Source organism: Caenorhabditis briggsae (genome assembly GCF_000004555.2).
Source record: "Caenorhabditis briggsae complete genome, chrI, whole genome shotgun sequence".
Lineage (NCBI taxonomy): Eukaryota > Metazoa > Nematoda > Chromadorea > Rhabditida > Rhabditidae > Caenorhabditis > Caenorhabditis briggsae.
This window is the reverse complement of record NC_013489.2, coordinates 8251026-8271019: the sequence shown is the minus strand read 5'-3', so window position 1 is coordinate 8271019 and position 19994 is coordinate 8251026. Positions and strand designations below refer to the sequence as shown.

The 19994-nt window shown below is 39.5% G+C and overlaps 2 protein-coding genes across 2 annotated transcripts; one reads left to right on the top strand and one right to left on the bottom strand.

Annotated features, from left to right (window-relative positions):
• Positions 1-1970: 1970 nt before the first annotated feature.
• Positions 1971-7670, top strand: Cbr-lin-11 (the record flags this gene model as incomplete). The annotated part of the gene is made up of 9 exons (XM_045238310.1): positions 1971-2224; positions 2391-2519; positions 2775-2913; positions 4213-4302; positions 5208-5309; positions 5359-5460; positions 6374-6488; positions 7275-7415; positions 7567-7670. 9 exons carry the CDS (start codon positions 1971-1973, stop codon positions 7668-7670), a joined length of 1176 nt encoding a protein of 391 aa, XP_045094784.1.
• A 369-nt stretch (positions 7671-8039) lies between these two features.
• CBG12237 lies at positions 8040-13523 on the bottom strand (the record flags this gene model as incomplete). The annotated part of the gene is made up of 10 exons (XM_045238305.1): positions 8040-8198; positions 8240-8342; positions 8633-9165; positions 9917-10108; positions 10191-10445; positions 10502-10855; positions 11616-11762; positions 12193-12267; positions 12532-12644; positions 13478-13523. 10 exons carry the CDS (start codon positions 13521-13523, stop codon positions 8040-8042), a joined length of 1977 nt encoding a protein of 658 aa, XP_045094783.1.
• Between the last annotated feature and the right edge of the window lie 6471 nt (positions 13524-19994).

Genomic DNA, 19994 nt, shown 5'->3' with positions numbered 1-19994 from the left:
GTTCTTTGACAATTAGTCATTCGAGGTTTCTTTGAAGACGAGTTGAGATTCCCATGATGCAATGAATAGAGCCAGAGGATGAGAATAACTATGATAAGAATGCACAGTTTTTGGAGCATGAGAATCTTGTTAACTTGACGAATGGTTCTTTTTTTTGTTTACATAAGATAGGCGACAAATGGTTTTGAAAACGAATTGACGAATTTCTTTGGAATGGGAGGAGCGACGAGTACTGTAGGGAGACGAAGAAATACAAAATGTACTGTACGACATTTTCGAAACTTTGTTAGAACCCTTCAATTTCAATATTCTTGTTTCTTAAGAGTATTGAAATTTGCTTCTGACATTATGATACACAATCAGTTGACACGTTTTTGATATCTTTCACAGGAACCGAGATAAGTTGGTTTAAAGTCAAAAGTTCAGGGTGACGTTCTATTAGATATTGTTTACGGTATCTTAAAACGAGCTGCACCAGAATTTCATGAACTTTCAGAGGGAGAATGTTAAACAAAAAAAAACATAAATTATCTGGCGGTTTTGAAAGTGACGAGGTTTAAAACGTAGTTTTTAAAAGTTGGCGATTTTTGTAAAATACGAAATTCTCGAATTCCTTCCGAACCACATCCATTTGAGAATCGAAACGCATTCTTCGTTTCCCTCGTTTTCATATAAGTTCCCCCATCATCTTCCGCCCCTACAGTAATTCCATCTTCTCAGTTTTTATTTTCCAATTTCCTCGCGGAATGTCATTGTTTCAGTAGGAGGTGACAAGCCCGAAATGGGATCCTAACACTGACACAAAATCAAGGACAAACAAAAAAAGGACTCTTAGTTGGAGTAGTTGAGAAAAGGAAAGGCAAGTTCGAGATGACAGACAAGTTATGAGATACTGTTTTAATGGGAAATGTAAAACTACGTGACACTTTCGTTTTTTTAGCTTATTAAAGACCTTGAGTCCAGCTGAATCTAGGAAGATGGTTGACTTAGAAAATTCACCTGCTCAGATCATAACAACTGTTGAAAATTTTTTCTCGGACAATGCGGGGAATAGTTGAATTTTCATACTTTATTGTAGAAGTGATCTTCCAACGGACCTAAAGTTTTAGAAATTTGATTAGGTTCTTGAAAACTGTAAATAGTATGGTCGACCAGGAATCCTAAATTAATGGGTGAACAAGCTGGGAATACCATTAAAACACCGGAATCGAGCTTAAAAATCATTCGTAATTTTTTTGATTGAACAATTCTTTATAGAAAAATGAATAATTGAGTATATTATTAATTTTTTCTTAACAGTTGTGTCATGAAGTTCTTACCGTACTTCCTCTAATAAAAGCCTACCCAAACAATCAACTTTAAGCTCAATTATCCTGAATTCTGTGAGAGATATCAAAAATTTGTCAACTGATAAACTTTTTGATATATTCAGGCCAATAATTTATTAGCTGATATCTTTTTGATATTTCTCACAGGAATCGAAATAATTGAGCATATAGTTAACTGTCTGGATGAGCTTCTATTAGAGGGAATACGATATCTTGTTTTTTAATAATTACGTGATTGGGGCATAGCTTCTAATTAGCGGGTTTTATTGTAATTATTGAATTCGAAATTTTATAATTCAAACCACTGTGACAGTGTTCTGAGAAATCCAATATTACCTCATGTTTGAGTGCACAAAAAGTTTCGAAATTTTCAAATAGACTACTTTTGCTAACTTTTTTCTGGTTTCTCTGAAAAATTGAAACAAGAAACGAGACCAATGTTGCTTCCTTCTGAAAGCGCTCCCTCGTTTTTGCATCTCCTCTTCCTTTGTAATTTCCTCTCAAGCTCACTCCTCTCCAGGCTACCCCTCCGCTCGGACTCCGCCCATCCACCATCCAGCCAGCTTCCCCTGGTGCCTCTTTACACCGTAATCCAACATCGCCGTCGTTCTTCTTTCCTTCTTCTCCTCCGCCTTTCCCCACATGCATTCTTCTTCGTCCATCATCACCACCCTGGAAGAAGAAGAGAAGAAGCCTCCTGCTCATCTTCATCAATATCATCATCATCTTCATCAACAGTCAGTAGAAGACGTCGGAAGTGCCACCTCATCAGCCACGCTGCTTCTTCTGGATACTTCCGCTGCCACGTGGATGATGCCGTCCTCGACGACGCACCCTCAAATCTCCGAGATAAGCGGAAATGAATGCGCTGCATGTGCACAGCCTATTCTTGACAGGTATCCGTCAATTTATGATTATTTTCCCGTTTAGTCTCATTTCCATCTCTAGCTCTAACACCACCTCTCGCCCTAATTGAATTTTTCCATTTCCCATTTCCTCTCCTCTCCCTCCGACCAGTCATTTCATTTTCAGTCCACACATTTCACTTGATTCTACTTTCAGATATGTATTCACCGTTCTTGGCAAATGTTGGCATCAATCATGTCTCCGATGTTGCGATTGTCGAGCTCCAATGTCGATGACTTGTTTCAGTAAAGATGGCCTGATATTGTGTAAAACAGACTATTCAAGGTATTCAATTTCATCGATAAGGTCATAGATTGAGAGTTCTTCGCATAAATTTAAAATCAAAATCCAAACTTCTCGAATTTCCCCCCATAACCAGAGTAGAGGTTCAGATCCACCCCACTTTTCATTTCTGGGAGTTGGTATGTTTTTGTTGTGTCTCCTAGATTTTTTCTCAGGATTCTACCATCTTTCCCACGCTGTAGGCCTGGTTGTTTTGATACGTATTTTGTCGCATTCTCCATAGAAAATAATTTTCAGAAGGTACGGTCATCGATGCGCTGGATGTGATGGAAAACTGGAAAAAGAGGATTTAGTAAGGAGAGCAAGAGACAAAGTATTTCATATTCGATGTTTTCAATGTTCAGTATGTCAAAGGCTCTTGGATACGGGTGATCAGGTGAGAATCTCTATAATCAGACACTGAAAATGACCCATTCCCACGTCCTAAAAATATCCGGGGCCTTGACGACTCATGTCAAATCAGGAAACTCGGAAACCTAGAAATCACACACCTCTTTCTCTTTCTCTTTCTCACTCTCTGTTTCTTTTTCTGAATATGTCTCCAGAATACCCGTCAGTTGCACCTGCTCTCACCGATCTCACCACAGCTTCACGCCTACTTGTCATTCAAAATGTTGTGCTCTTCAACACTAACACCCGATAGCTGTCATTTTCTAAATTCAGACGAGCATACTTGTAAAATTCCGGGCCGGGCCGGGCCGGGCCTGAGGTAATTTTCAAGGCCCGGGCCCGGCCCGGAAGGCCCGGTGTCAAAAATTCTGTATTTTTGAGCCAAATTTTGAGCTCTCAATATAATTTTTTCCATTTTTTTTTTTCGTATTTCGGATTGTTTGTCTGTCTGATCAAAAAAGATCGAAAAAACCCGAAAAAAATTTTTTTGGTCGAAAAAAATCATATAAGGGTCCCCCCTTATGTGTTTTTGAAAATTTCGAAACTAGTGAAATGACGGGCCCGCCGGGCCGCGCCGGGCCTCAGAAATTCCGGAAAAAGCCCGGCCCGGCCCGTTATAACACAGCAGCACTTTATCAGCTGACAAAACTTTGATATCATTAACAGAAGTCAAGACAATTGAGCTCAAAGTTGGCGTATTGTGTGGGTTTCTATTAGCAAACAAGGTATAGAACGGCATGTTTGTTACGACAAACTCTGTTCCGTTCAAATCCAAAACTAGTGGAAAACTTTAACTGAAGAATCATTTTGGGAATTATAAAACAAATTCTTGATTCAGCTTCAAAGTTAGACATGTGATTTCACAACTCCCCTTACTTTATTTCCAGCCGATCCTAACCATATCAACCAAAGTTTTATTATTCAACTGTCTGTCTAATCTATGATCATAATCGTTATCTAACAATAAGCTTTACATCCACTTCTATTGGTAGATGTTATCTCAAAACCCTTTCTGAGCATTTATCGGTTCTCCCTTTTTCCCCCTGCTTAAACCTGCTTCTTCTCATCACCCAGAAGCTCCTGTCTATTCCTTCAATTCCCTTAGGATGTGTCCTGTTGTCACAATCATCATCTTAGAAGAGGACCCTTCTCTCTGTAACCTATTATACTTTATAATTGGTTTACACGGGGGATCTGACTCCAACTGGCTCTCCTCATCTAACTGAAAACATCTTTTTTGGCTTGGGGGTGAAAAAATGAGAGGGAAACGAATGTTTTTTTTCAGCTTTATATCATGGAGGGAAATCGATTATGTGTCAAAATGATTTTCAAACGGCTACCAAAACATCGACTCCAACATCAATGCACCGTCCAAGTAAGGATTTTGATTTTTTTTTTTGCTCTGAAATAAGTAAGATTCTTTGATCACAAATGTCTTAGAATCTGGGTCATAAATAGATGGCAGACGTCCTAATCCATGCGTTCCATTCGGAAGAACATATTTAAGATGAGCCCCCTGAATGGAGACATGTGTTGTTTGGATAGTTTTACGATGATAGGTATCTTGTGAAAGGAGACAGACAGCTGTCAACACACAACATTTCTTTGTATTCGAATTACCGCACAGTAGAAACGGAAGGAGAAGGGGGGATAATCTCGTTGCGGGCACCACACTGGTATTAGAAGAAAAATGGAGGAATAGAGGGAAGAAGACCTCATCCATGATGTTCTTTTTGTTACAGTATCCAATGGATCCGAATGTAATTCCGATATCGAGGAAGATAACGTGGATGCTTGTGACGAGGTGAGTTTTCTCGTTTTATGTGACTGTGTAATTGGAAGTAGAGGAGACACACAGGGTTCCAAAAGACCTGGTCAGAAATCGCGCCCCAGCGAAAATGAGATTGGGGCTTCTTTTTTTATTTTCGTTGGCTGATTGTGAGTATCAAACGTAAAACGATGAGTGGAAAAGCGCGAGTAGATTAAAAATATACAGGTCAAATCCACGTCGACTTCGAAATTGTTGAATTTCGCCTGTCCTAAACGTTGTCTGGGGCGCGACTTCTGACCAGGCCTTTTGGAACCCTGCGGAGATGGATTCAACAATAAAATTCTGTTGATATTGAGTAGATTAATATACACAGGTTGAGTCACTTTTTCGAATTCTAAACCGGACCTTTATGGTTGGCGAATTTTAAGCGTTGCTTTTCCCTTTATAATCATCTCGTATGCCTTGCCACAAAAATGATATTCAAACCACCAATGCTTCAGATGTTTCAGGGTGGTCTTGACGACGTTGATGGTGACTGTGGAAAGGATAACTCTGATGACTCAAACTCTGCAAAACGGCGGGGTCCTCGAACAACAATCAAAGCTAAACAGGCACTACTATTTCTTTTGTATTTCAATCCCTGGAATATTGAAATTTCAGCTTGAAACATTGAAAAATGCATTCGCTGCGACCCCGAAACCAACTCGACACATCCGTGAACAACTTGCTGCCGAGACAGGGCTGAACATGAGAGTCATTCAGGTTTCGTGTCTATTTTTTCTAGCCTTTTTCCTTCAATTCTCTTTTTGCCTCTGCCTACGTCTATTTGGAGTCAGTTATCTCTAACCATTTCTCATTTTCCTTACTTTAATTCACCTGCCCCGCCCTTCCCGTTTTTTTTTCTCGAGAGAGAGACAGCCATCTCTTCAATTCAATTACCGTAGCCTTAGAAGGGAAGCAGGAAAAGAAAAACATAGAGAAACACAGAGAAAAAAGCTACGGTATCTGTTCAAAGACAGTTTCTGAATATAAAAAATGTTATGATGAATACACAACTCAGTTGATCATGATTATTGGATAACAGATAACAGGAAGAATGAGCGGAAATTTGAAAGGAAATTAGCTTTATCGTGTGTGAGAAGACCTTCGTTAGAAAATTGAAAACGGGATGGGTGAGCAAAAGGGAAAAGAGAAGGGGAGCAGTTTCAATTCAAATCGAGATACCATCTGAACCTCAAACGAAGTGTGCATGCATTCTGTTCTGTTTTAGGTTATTCACTTTCTCATGTACTCTCAAACCTGAAATTCTTTGGAACTACCTTAAAACCTGTAATAGAAGAGCCCCCACTCTGTAAAGTTTGAGCTTATCTCAATTCATATGCAAGATATCAAAAACATATCAACTGACGAAGCACTTCTGATGTTATTAGGAACACTTTATTAAATGACTTTAAAATACTTTTACAGTAACCAAGATAAATTGGCTCAAAGTTGAAAGTCAGTGGCCCCCTTCTATAACAGGTTTTACGGTATGAATCATTGAGTTTTCTCAAGTAATATTTTGAATGGTTTCTGGTCAATCGTACAGGGTTCAAAAATTTGCAGTAACTCTAGTTCCCTTTATTTAGTTTCTTTTCTGTATTTCAAAACTTTTCAAAATCAACATTTTTTTCAGGTGTGGTTCCAAAATCGACGAAGCAAGGAACGTCGAATGAAACAGCTTCGATACGGTGGATATCGTCAATCCAGAAGACAACGTCGAGAGGATATCGTTGATATGTTTCCGAATGGTAAGCTAGCTTGTGTCTCTCATCTCGTTAATCCATTCCCCGTTACGCAACTCCAATTATCACATAACGTACGGTTGGAGCAGGTGTTTCTCCCCAAGGCAAAAAGTCGATTTGACTGTACAATACGTACTAGGTTAAGCTGGATTATAAGCTGCTTCAGACACAACGACTATGAGAGGTCTCCTCCACGAATGATGACCTCTTAAGTACCCATAATATTTTGGTCACGCTGTGTTACGTGTTCATCCGAAAAGGGTCCCGTAAGAGGGGCAAAAATGATGATTAAAATGGGTGAAGAGGGTACTAGTGGGGTTGGCTTGTGCGTAGTGTTTGTAAGATATTCATTCGACTTTTATCAAAACCTTTGTGCAGTTTTCTATAGAGCGTTCACTGATAGAAGAACCATTTTTAAGCTTTCGAGTTGTTTTCAAGTTTCAAAAAATATACTGATTTCAAGAAATGCATTCACAGAATTTTCAAAAATTTCCTAGTTTTTCAGCTATTTGCTGATTTAGAAAAGACATCCCTTTTTGGCCCGTTTTTAAACTGAAAATGTGAAGTGATCAGTATTTCGACAGCCGAGCTCCAAACTTCTTGAAATGGTCAAAATGACCGAAAACCAACATAAAAATCCTTTATGTATATTTATTTTCATCAAAATTGAGTCAAACCCCAATATATATTTGAAAATTGTTCCGTAAATATGTGAACCTCCGAAACTTTTATATTGGAACAGAGGAACAAAGCTAAGTCATCACACCCATTCTTTGAATTTCCGTGTTACAGACCAACAGTTCTACCCTCCACCACCTCCATCAAACGTTCAATTCTTCTGTGACCCATATGGAAGTCCTCCAAATAACGGAGAGTCGATGCAAATTCCATCACAATTCACAGTACCTCCGGAGACTATGAATATGGTGCCAGGTAATAATAGAGACACATTTTCAACTTAAGCCTACGTCTTTAACAGAGCATAGGAAATGCATATTAGCAGCAATTTCTAGTCGATTTCTCCATTTTTTAAAATCAATGAAAACATTTTCCGGAAACGGTACCAAACACTATATATTTTCAGAACCATATGCCGAATCATCGTCAACACCACCAGAGTTCAATGAAGATGCATTCACATGCATTTATTCCACTGATGTCGGAAAACCAACTCCAGTTTCATGGTAGATATCATCGATCAAAAAATCTTGTCAAACAAAAAACAGTATTCCATTTCGTGTAGCTTGTTCCCCTTCTTTGCCAAATTATACTTCTCACCAATTCTTCCCAAACTCTCACTTATATGAATCCAAAACAACGAATTTCATCGCCTTCTCAATTTCTGATTTATTGTCAAAATTTTGTGATATTTCTTTTTTCTATGTTTTTCTTATCAGGATTAAAATAAATTAATCATGTTTATTTGCAATTAATAACTTTCCGAATTCAAAAAACTGCGATAAAAAAGGAAATAACTATTACATAAAATATAAAAAATAAGTTAGTGCAAAGAAAGAAGTTTCGACCCGTTGAGGCGATTGTCCTGTTTCATTTCTTCTAACTGAGAAGTCGTGCCAATGTCTTGAATTTCTGTTCAAGAGCTTCTACACGAGCCTCCAAACGCATCTGATTTGCCTTCATTTCACGGTTATCCTTTCGTAGTTGAGAGTTTTTCTGATGAAGTTGATCGATCTCCCAGCGAAGGTCTTCTTTTGCCTGAATCTCAACTTGATCATGTTTTGTATCTATATTCTCACCTTATGAGACTCCTTCTCTAGCTTTGCCACTTGAGCATCAACGACGAAACTTTCAAGACGGATGATTCGTTGAGCCGCTTTCAGTCGAAGGTTCTCTCCCATTCTGAAACATTAAATACATGTTTTCTTCATTTTTCCACTATCTATTTTCTTCTCTCTTTCAAATTGACCGACCGGAAAAGCCAGAAGGTGCTCACGAGAGCCCAGAAAAAAAGAAAGATGAGCTGTTTGATGACGAGACTGTGTGTGAGACAGAGAGAATAAGACAAATGCAAATGAGTAAAAGCGAAGAAGACGGACGGCGCTAGCCGACATTCATCCCGTACCCTTTTTTGTTTGAAATATAAGGGAGGTACTTCCAAAAGAAGAAAATCGGATTAAAAAAAATCATACCTTTCTTCCATTACACGCTCCAAATTTCCTCGGTAATGAGCAGCAGCCTTCTTTGCTAATTTTGCGACTGGCTCCCAATGAACATCTTCTTCATAAGATCCATGTAACATCGCCTCAACTCTATCCAATAACAGAAATGTTTTATCGAGAATCACTCCATATGGGAAACAACAAACTCCTTCGTCAATAACAGCTCTCATAATATCAACTGGGTTCAAAACATGAACTTGGATATTGGTAAGAACACTTGTTGCATAGTGCAACCCAGGTTCACTGACCACTTTTCTTTGAAGAGCCATTAGAAGTTTGTCAGATCTGAAAAATTTCAGATCATTGGATACTTTTTGTGTCAATGCAAACCTTTCCAGAAGTTTGTAGTATCCAGAGTTCAGCAACTGTCCAGCAATTTCGTCCCAATGGGGATGTACCTCGCGTAGACGTCCAAGATGTTCATAGTTGAAACAGTTGGTGAGAACAGCTTGGAGAGCAATTACTGGGATGTTTGGCTTCGATGGATGCGAAACAAGAGTTTTCTGAAACAATACATATCAAATTTTCTAAAATTTATTTTGAGGCATGAATTACTTTTCCCAAAATATTCATAAGTTTAGTTAAAATATACTTGCAAACAGTTTTCAAATAGCCAAGAATAGTTTCTAATTTAGGAGATATAATGGTCATAGTAGTTCTGAGAAACAAAAATAAAAGAGCGAATGGAAAAAGAACATTAAGATTTGTACAAGCTTAAGACATTTGGTTGGATAAACATTATTGCTTTTCGGACCAACAACCAGTGGTCATAAAGTGTCACCAAGTCAGCTGTGGCTCTTCGAAAATGTGGAAACACAAACTTTAATTCAAACACAGAGATTTCAGAATTACTAGAAAAAAATTTTTTTTGGATAGTGAATGGAATACGAAAAAAATTATCTAAAATATTCTAAGGATAAAAATAAACACTACCATATTTCCTCTAATAGAAGCACACCCAAACCGTCAACTTTGATCTTAATTATCTCGATTCCTGTGAAGGATATAAACAATTTATCAGCTGATAACATGTTGGTGACATCATGATAAATCATTTATCAATTGACAAATGTTTGATATCTTCCACAGGAATCGAGATAATTGAGTTCAAACTCGACAGTTTGGGCGGGTTTCTACTGGAGGAAAAACGGTATTTCTTTCTTTCCAATAAGATCTGCTTTCCAACTGTTAAAAACTGCTATTCAAATTGTATTTGTCAATGATGTATTTGGAAATTTACTACAAAAAACTAACCGGAGTACTCGGAGGAGTAGCCGAGTTTCTTGTAATTGTCGGTCGATTAGCCGCAATAGCCGACGAAATCGATTGTTTTTGTTTAGATCCATCTTCGAAAATTGGGTCAAGTCTTCTATCGGGAGTCATACTGCTACGACTGATAGAACGGCCGATGGCACGCGAGGAAGCACTGCCATTGAGTGGTCGTTGCTGCAAAAAGATGCAAACGATGTAGAGAAAAAATAGTACGAGGCAGAATGCTAATAATTGCACACTTGTTAAAATAACAAACCTCTCCATTCACCATGAATTTTTGTTCCATCATCTTCTCTGTTAATTTCTTTCTCAGTTCGGAAGCACTTCCATCTGAGCTATCGTTCGATGGTCCGGCTTCTTCTTTCTCTGTTTTTCCATTCACAACTGTTTTCATGGAATCGGAAGATGATACTTTTGCGAATTCAGCTTTAGGAATATCATTCAATGGAGATATCTCTCGTTCTGTACTAGATTCCATCTTCTCAACAGGTTTCTTCTTGACGAGACGAACCTGGAAACTTGTCATCTAAATCAGAGATATTCCATTTGGAAATCACAATTTCTCACCTTCTTCTCTCCATCTTCCATATTCCCATTTGAGTGGCCATTTGTAGTGACTGTTCCATTCGAAACTGTGGTTTCTAGTGGTGTCACATTCCCATTTACACTTCCATTTACACTTCCGTCCACGGGCGTTCTCTTTTTTATTACTTTTCGGATAACCTTCACTTTTTTTGGTGCCGGAATAGCAAATACTTTGGTAACCGGAACAATCCATAGTGAATAATTTGTTGCATCCGACACTGAAGCTGTTGGAGAACTGACCATAGACGATTGTTCAGTGGAATCTGGAGTGTCCTCACGTCTTGCTGAACTAACCATTCCATGGGATGATGATAGAATATGATAGGATGCTTGGCCCTGAATATAGATATAAATGAAAAGTTAGATGTGGAGAAGAAAAAATATGATTCTGTAGAATGCGTCTAATTAAAAACTGTATGAAATAATACTCTTGGAACATGAAGTATCGCTGAACCTGTTTGCAGCTTTTTACTTTTTGGCTGAAAATAATTTTGATAATCTACACAGGTAGAAGGGTATCGCCAAAAAACTGACAAATTACAGCTGTAGAAACTGGCATATGACAGCTAGTTGGCAGCTCAAAGAGAACCGACGGGCCGTCGACGGACTATCGGCGGACAATAGGACACCCTTGGAAAAGAGTCTTGAAAGTTAGGTTTGGGAATCAGTCAGAAAACGATATTTACTTACTAGATTACAGATTGAAAAACTATTATATCTCACACAGGAGCCCATCAAAAAAAGGTTATTAATCGACCGCTAAACGATCATCAAAATGCGCTGACTGGTAAATGACCGTTGGTTGGCAAACCGAATTTTCGCAAAATGGAAAATTTGGGCAAAAAATTACTTCCAAAGTTATCACAGTATAAAAGCTTATGTAGGAGGTTTGAAAAAACAAAAAAAAAGAAATTTTCTGAACCTTCGAAATCCTCCACTGCGAAACAGCTATTCGAATTACATATATGGTCAAAATTCTATGACAAAAAAATAGAAAAACAATTTTTCAATCTAATCCGAAACGTCCGACTTATCGGGAATATTGAATTTACACTGAATCAAACAAATCTAATGCACAGATAAGAAAGCAGCTTACCGATTCAAGCTCAGTGATAAAAAACGCCCATTTGTTGGGATATACTCGTGTAAAGAGTTTTGTTAGAGGAGTCTTCCAATCTCTTCCAGCACCCAAAATCAATTCCATGCAGCATCCTGGTTCCCCATCTGTGAAGACCGCACTTTTCTGAAATAAAAATTCTTGGACAACGTTTCAAAATACTTCAAGAATTCTAGGTTTCTCACCCTGTTGTATAGTTTTTTGATTGTGAATAAAATAATAATTTCGGATCGTAAAGGAAATTTGATCTGATTGAATTTTCTAATAACACATGATATCCATCGAGATACAACAAAAATATCAATTTTCATAGAGCATTTGAAGAAATCTCTGTCTATTCATTTTTATCCGTTATCTTTTCTATTTGTTAGCCGTTCTCCCTAGTCCACTAAAGAAAGTGAAAAGGTAGAAAAGAAGAAGAGCTCCAGGATGATTTGTTTGACATTTCGTTCAGTCGGGCATCTCTTGAGACACATTGAAAGTACTCAAATTTGCGAGACGCAGAATGAACAAGTTTAAGTGGCACAAGAAATAATATGAAATAAGATGAACTAACTGGTCCAAGATTTATCCGATGCAGTTTTGCTCCGTCGAATTCTTCGAGGCATGACGTATCGGGAACGAATGTGACCTGAAAATAAGAAATTAAAGATATCATAAGATCATTATCATCATGATAAAAGAAGGTTTGGGAAAAAAAGAAATTTGATATTCCTGTGAGAGAAAAGAGATAAGAGTTGTACGATTTCCAAAGATTCGAAGAAAAAATTGTGAGAGAGAAAACAGGAAAGAGTACACAAGAACTTTCGAAGAGCAGGTGGCTCGACCAAAGAACGTGATAAGGGAAGTAGAAGTTTGGAAGGTACGTCGATGAAAAATGAATTTAAATCTTTACCTGTCTTCCCATATGTGCAAATGTCATTCTAAATGGAGCCTGCGCCAAAACAACCCCTGCACCCATACTGCATTCGACACCATCAAAATCTTCACTGAGAGCATCTTGAACTTCTGGAAACTATCTAGATTATTCGTGTACATTTAATGATGATTTCTTCTATAATAACTTAAATGTGGTGTTTGATCGGGGATCTTCTTCCGTCATTTATTAGCCATCTCCCCCTCCCACCCATCGACCACCCCCACTTTTGAGACACACCAGCTGACAGCGGAAAAAAAAACTTTAATTTTAGAAGAAGTTCGGTGTTGCGAAATGTATTATCCTTCATTTATTTTCTACTTTTCATAACTCTTCGTCAGAATGGTTCATCATAAAGCTCGCGAGTGATGAAAAAATGGAAAAAAGAAGTGTAAAGTAGGAGAAAACCGGGTGTTGTGGCGATGGGAAAGGATTACGATGTGAAGATGAACATTAATAAAGATATCTAGATGTGATACTTGAAATTTTTGCCTGAAAACTGTAAAAACTCTAATAGAAGTCCATCCCCAACCACCCAATTTGATTCTAAGTTATCTCCATTCCTGAGGCAGATGTTTTTAACTGGTAAATTACTTATAACATGATTATTTTACCAGTTGGCAAACTTTTGATATCTCTGACAGGAATCGACATGATTAAGCTCAAAGTTTACGGTTTGGGAGGACTTCTATTAGAGGAAGTACGGTGAGCATTTATCTAGAACTACTAGTGACAATTAGTGGTCTAGTTGGTTTTTGTTTAAATTATTTTTTTTAAGCCAAACTTTATTTCTGATCTAATAATTGAATAGAATTCCTGTAACTTTTTCTACTATACAGGAGCTTATATTAAGTATTTCAGATAGAATATAGCACGAACAGCTGATTGTTTTCAAGAAAACTTTGAGAAAAAAAATGTAACCCACCTGGTAGAAGTGGTAGAAGATCGTTAGTAGCGTTAAGTACATCCATAATAACAGTTCTCTAAAGCGCACTGGTTTTTGCCAATGTGTATCGAATAGGAAGAGAAAAAGAAGAAAACAGAGCTTCCTATGCGGTGCTCCGAGCAGCTTTCGGGTTCTGCGGGAGATGCCTATTCCCGCGGTGAGAGAGAGCTACCGAGTGGGAGGGAGTCAGGATCAGGCGGCTGGTGTTGGAGTGAAGGATCATTTTAGACAGAGACCATCATACAATATTTCTCTTCTCTTATCCTTCCCGGCCGGGTTACCCAAAGACTGTGTAATAAATGTGTGTAGAGGGACAGAGAGGGACGTAAAGAAGAAGCAGATGCACACTGATATCCATTTTCTTATGCTCTGACTTTCTTCTTTTTCTCCCGATCGCCACCACGGCCCGCTTGAATCTCGTTCCAATATCATGCACGTGCCCAAAAACTTCGATGAATTGAAATGAATGAAACAAGACTTAATGAAACTAGGTACAGAACAGAACGGACCAACAGAAAGTCATAGCTGAAATCAATTTGAGTACCTGAAAAAATACTTGATTCTCAGCTCCTAGACCTTTTCAGATACTCCGGTTTATCGCTCTTGAAAAATCAATTTCTGACCCCAAACTCAAAATGTTTTCGTTGTCGTCACAATTTTGGCTTCATCATCTTTTTCAGTCGATTTTCGGTCATTTTGACCAATTCCACAAGTCTAGAGCTTGGCTGTCAGTTTTCCGATGACTTGGAAAATTTTGGAGGTTATAAAACAGAACGAGATTAAAAATGTTGCATTCACAGAATTGTTGAGAATTCAAAACCTCGGAAACTCTGAAACTAGAAATTCAAGTGTAAGATACAGTAAGCAGAAGACAAGAAGTTGAATCCCCGGCAGGGACTGGTTAAAAAAATCAGATAAAACTCTCAGAAGCTGAGATTCGGTATTTGAAATTAAAAACAAAATACTACTGAAAAAGAAGGCCATAACTTCAGCTTTAACTCGAAAACAAATTCTACTCGACGAAAATGAATTTCAGATAATTTTTCAGAGGCACAAATATCCATTACTGCAACTTTTCAGAAACTTCCTATTCGTTGGGTACACTGTCCGTCAGGGAAAAACTGGCTTCAACAGCTTTTTTTCAATCTGTTACAGAAAGTCTCTGAACGATTCTGAGGAGGCGCTTCACTTTTTTGTGCAACTTGTTTAAAATGAAAAAAAAAACTATTTAAATATTAATTCATTCGAAAACAATCCCGATAGAAAGACATTATATTATGGTATTGAAAAGTGTTTAGAGAAAATGAAATTGTTATCAGGTGCAAGAAATTTCGAGTTTAAAATCGTATGTGAAGTGTCTAAAGCATGGTGCAAATGTTTCGAACGCGTTGTCTAGCTCGGCGGATTGGTCGTCTTTGACGCTCAATTTCCTCCCGTTCGCCAACCAATCGAATTTCGTCCATTTCCCTGGAAATGATTATTGAATTGAATTAATTGAAAAAGATGTTAAAGATCTTACCTGAGTCTGGCACGAACAGTCGATCGGCGGCATTCCATAGCGCCGTCTTCAATCATCGGTAGTTCTTCGTGACGATTGTATCTAAAATATCAATTTTGAACAACTGACAAAAACAATACTTATTGAAAAATTGTTTTAAGAAGCCATTCATAACTGAAGACGCCGTACGAATTGTAAGCTTATTCACCTGAGATACTCATTTCCTTTTTCATCGGCTTCAACCCGTCCCATGACAAACGGGGTACCGACAGTGAAAACGTCTTCTCGGCGTAGTCTTCGAAGTTCGTCGTCCCGTAGAACTTCGGTACGATCATGTGCGTGAATCTCACGAACTTCTCCATAGTTTCTGGTGGACCCATTGCCATTATGACAATCTCTCTGTCCGCCATTTCGATGAATTGAGCTCTCTCCATTCTGAAAAGAAGAAAAAATGAATAGATGAAAGGATATTAGACACTTACAGTAAGGTAAGAAGCTCTTTCGGTTTTTGGTGTAGACTTGTATAAACTTTGCGAAGGTGGATAAATTGGGTGATGAACTTGAAGAGCTGGATCATCAAACGTGGTCCACCTGCAGGTTGTGCTAGCTGCTTGATTAGATGTAATTGGGAACGAATGAACTTGTCGAGCAACAGTTTGAATTGGTGATCTGTTTCTTCTCAAGGTGTTTCGATTCTTTCCATAATCCGTTGAACTTGTTACGGTCACTCTTTTGATATAACTGACTTCAGTAGTTTCCCGAACAGTGGTCCATGTGTGCGGAGATAGCCGTCTTTGTTGTGGAGATGTGTGCGAATGAATCAGATTCTCAACTGACAAGAGTTGAGGAGATTCATCAATTGTAAGCGGTGGAAGAGGACTACGTGCACTTATGGATACAGAGAAACCAATGTCTTCTTTGGATTCTTGAGGAATAACGTTGAAGGAAACATCGAAATCGGGGTGTTTATCAATAGAAGCTCCAGTAGGAGATGATGTTGGATGTTGAGACTTTCTCGTAGTTTCAGTTTGAGAATACGAATACAAATGATGCTTTGAAAGTGCAGACGGATCCAGAATTGGTTGGCAACTCTGGTTCGAAGCACCTTCCCGTCTTGACAGTTGAGAGTTCTCAGTTCTGTACTGAGACCAGATGTATCCAGTTCTCTTCTGATTTTCATCATTCCCAATTGGTGTGTTTTCGATGATACTGCTTTCCGTTGGTTTTGTCAAGATATCGATCTGATCAGATCTATCAGTTTCTGATCTTCCGTAATTAATTTCAGTGTAACTAAATACGGCTGACGCTGGAGGATTAGAGCCATAAATCTCGTTTTCTGTTCTAGTATAAACATTTCGAACAGGAAGTGGATCTTGAGATTCGGCAACAACCGGACGCGCCTGGGAGACGTCATTTTCCTTCGATGTTCCAAATATTCCGCTGTCTTTGAATTTCAAAAGTGAAACACCAGACGTAGTGCCTTCCGCTTGGGAGGATGAGTCATCTCTAATGTAGGTAGTTTCTTCCTCGTGAACTGGAGAGTGAATGTCATCATAGATGTTTTGCTCAACCTCTACGGATGATGTATGAACGAAAGGTTGGACAATGATATCTTCTCGGAAAGTAGATGTAGACGGAGTGACTGTATGAGAAAGTGGAACGTCTTGAAGGTTCTCGGCACGATGAGTTGCGTCGAGTGGTCTATCATAATGCTCGGAAATTGGATAGTCAGCATGAGCAGAAGACTTCTTGAGCAATCCGGTAATCTTGGATTTCAATGATGGTTCGTCCTTCTTCTCGGTCTCCTCGATGACAACTGGAACAACGTGTTCTGGTAGTTTCTCGTAGCTGAATTCAGATGGATAGGAAGTGACTTCATGAGAAAGTGGAACGTCTTGAAAGTTCTCGGCACGATGAGTTGAATCCAATGGTCCATCATAATGCTCGGAGACTGGATAGTCAGCATGAGCAGAAGACTTCTTGAACAATCCGGTAATCTTGGATTTCAATGATGGTTCGTCCTTCTTCTCGGTCTCCTCGATGACAACTGGAACAACGTGTTCTGGTAGTTTCTCGTAGCTGAATTCAGATGGATAGGAAGTGACTTCATGAGAAAGTGGAATATCTTGAAGGTTCTCGGCACGATGAGTTGAATCCAATGGTCCATCATAATGCTCGGAGACTGGATAGTCAGCATGAGCAGAAGACTTCTTGAACAATCCGGTAATCTTGGATTTCAATGATGGTTCGTCCTTCTTCTCGGTCTCCTCGATGACAACTGGAACAACGTGTTCTGGTAGTTTCTCGTAGCTGAATTCAGATGGATAGGAAGTGACTTCATGAGAAAGTGGAATATCTTGAAGGTTCTCGGCACGATAAGTTGAATCCAATGGTCCATCATAATGCTCGGAGACTGGATAGTCAGCATGAGCAGAAGACTTCTTGAACAATCCGGTAATCTTGGATTTCAATGATGGTTCGTCCTTCTTCTCGGTCTCCTCGATGACAACTGGAACAACGTGTTCTGGTAGTTTCTCGTAGCTGAATTCAGATGGATAGGAAGTGACTTCATGAGAAAGTGGAATATCTTGAAGGTTCTCGGCACGATGAGTTGAATCCAATGGTCCATCATAATGCTCGGAGACTGGATAGTCAGCATGAGCAGAAGACTTCTTGAACAATCCGGTAATCTTGGATTTCAATGATGGTTCGTCCTTCTTCTCGGTCTCCTCGATGACAACTGGAACAACGTGTTCTGGTAGTTTCTCGTAGCTGAATTCAGATGGATAGGAAGTGACTTCATGAGAAAGTGGAACGTCTTGAAGATTCTCGGCACGATGAGTTGTGTCGAGTGGTCCATCATAATGCTCGGAGACTGGATAGTCAGCATGAGCAGAAGACTTCTTGAACAATCCGGTAATCTTGGATTTCAATGATGGTTCGTCCTTCTTCTCGGTCTCCTCGATGACAACTGGAACAACGTGTTCTGGTAGCTTCTCGTAGCTGAATTCAGATGGATAGGAAGTGACTTCATGAGAAAGTGGAACGTCTTGAAAGTTCTCGGCACGATGAGTTGAATCCAATGGTCCATCATAATGCTCGGAGACTGGATAGTCAGCATGAGCAGAAGACTTCTTGAACAATCCGGTAATCTTGGATTTCAATGATGGTTCGTCCTTCTTCTCGGTCTCCTCGATGACAACTGGAACAACGTGTTCTGGTAGCTTCTCGTAGCTGAATTCAGATGGATAGGAAGTGACTTCATGAGAAAGTGGAACGTCTTGAAGGTTCTCGGCACGATGAGTTGAATCCAATGGTCCATCATAATGCTCGGAGACTGGATAGTCAGCATGAGCAGAAGACTTCTTGAACAATCCGGTAATCTTGGATTTCAATGATGGTTCGTCCTTCTTCTCGGTCTCCTCGATGACAACTGGAACAACGTGTTCTGGTAGTTTCTCGTAGCTGAATTCAGATGGATAGGAAGTGACTTCATGAGAAAGTGGAACGTCTTGAAGGTTCTCGGCACGATGAGTTGAATCCAATGGTCCATCATAATGCTCGGAGACTGGATAGTCAGCATGAGCAGAAGACTTCTTGAACAATCCGGTAATCTTGGATTTCAATGATGGTTCGTCCTTCTTCTCGGTCTCCTCGATGACAACTGGAACAACGTGTTCTGGTAGCTTCTCGTAGCTGAATTCAGATGGATAGGAAGTGACTTCATGAGAAAGTGGAACGTCTTGAAGGTTCTCGGCACGATGAGTTGAATCCAATGGTCCATCATAATGCTCGGAGACTGGATAGTCAGCATGAGCAGAAGACTTCTTGAACAATCCGGTAATCTTGGATTTCAATGATGGTTCGTCCTTCTTCTCGGTCTCCTCGATGACAACTGGAACAACGTGTTCTGGTAGCTTCTCGTAGCTGAATTCAGATGGATAGGAAGTGACTTCATGAGAAAGTGGAACGTCTTGAAAGTTCTCGGCACGATGAGTTGAATCCAATGGTCCATCATAATGCTCGGAGACTGGATAGTCAGCATGAGCAGAAGACTTCTTGAACAATCCGGTAATCTTGGATTTCAATGATGGTTCGTCCTTCTTCTCGGTCTCCTCGATGACAACTGGAACAACGTGTTCTGGTAGTTTCTCGTAGCTGAATTCAGATGGATAGGAAGTGACTTCATGAGAAAGTGGAACGTCTTGAAGATTCTCGGCACGATGAGTTGTGTCGAGTGGTCCATCATAATGCTCGGAGACTGGATAGTCAGCATGAGCAGAAGACTTCTTGAACAATCCGGTAATCTTGGATTTCAATGATGGTTCGTCCTTCTTCTCGGTCTCCTCGATGACAACTGGAACAACGTGTTCTGGTAGTTTCTCGTAGCTGAATTCAGATGGATAGGAAGTGACTTCATGAGAAAGTGGAACGTCTTGAAGGTTCTCGGCACGATGAGTTGAATCCAATGGTCCATCATAATGCTCGGAGACTGGATAGTCAGCATGAGCAGAAGACTTCTTGAACAATCCGGTAATCTTGGATTTCAATGATGGTTCGTCCTTCTTCTCGGTCTCCTCGATGACAACTGGAACAACGTGTTCTGGTAGTTTCTCGTAGCTGAATTCAGATGGATAGGAAGTGACTTCATGAGAAAGTGGAACATCTTGAAGGTTCTCGGCACGATAAGTTGAATCCAATGGTCCATCATAATGCTCGGAGACTGGATAGTCAGCATGAGCAGAAGACTTCTTGAACAATCCGGTAATCTTGGATTTCAATGATGGTTCGTCCTTCTTCTCGGTCTCCTCGATGACAACTGGAACAACGTGTTCTGGTAGTTTCTCGTAGCTGAATTCAGATGGATAGGAAGTGACTTCATGAGAAAGTGGAACATCTTGAAGGTTCTCGGCACGATGAGTTGAATCCAATGGTCCATCATAATGCTCGGAGACTGGATAGTCAGCATGAGCAGAAGACTTCTTGAACAATCCGGTA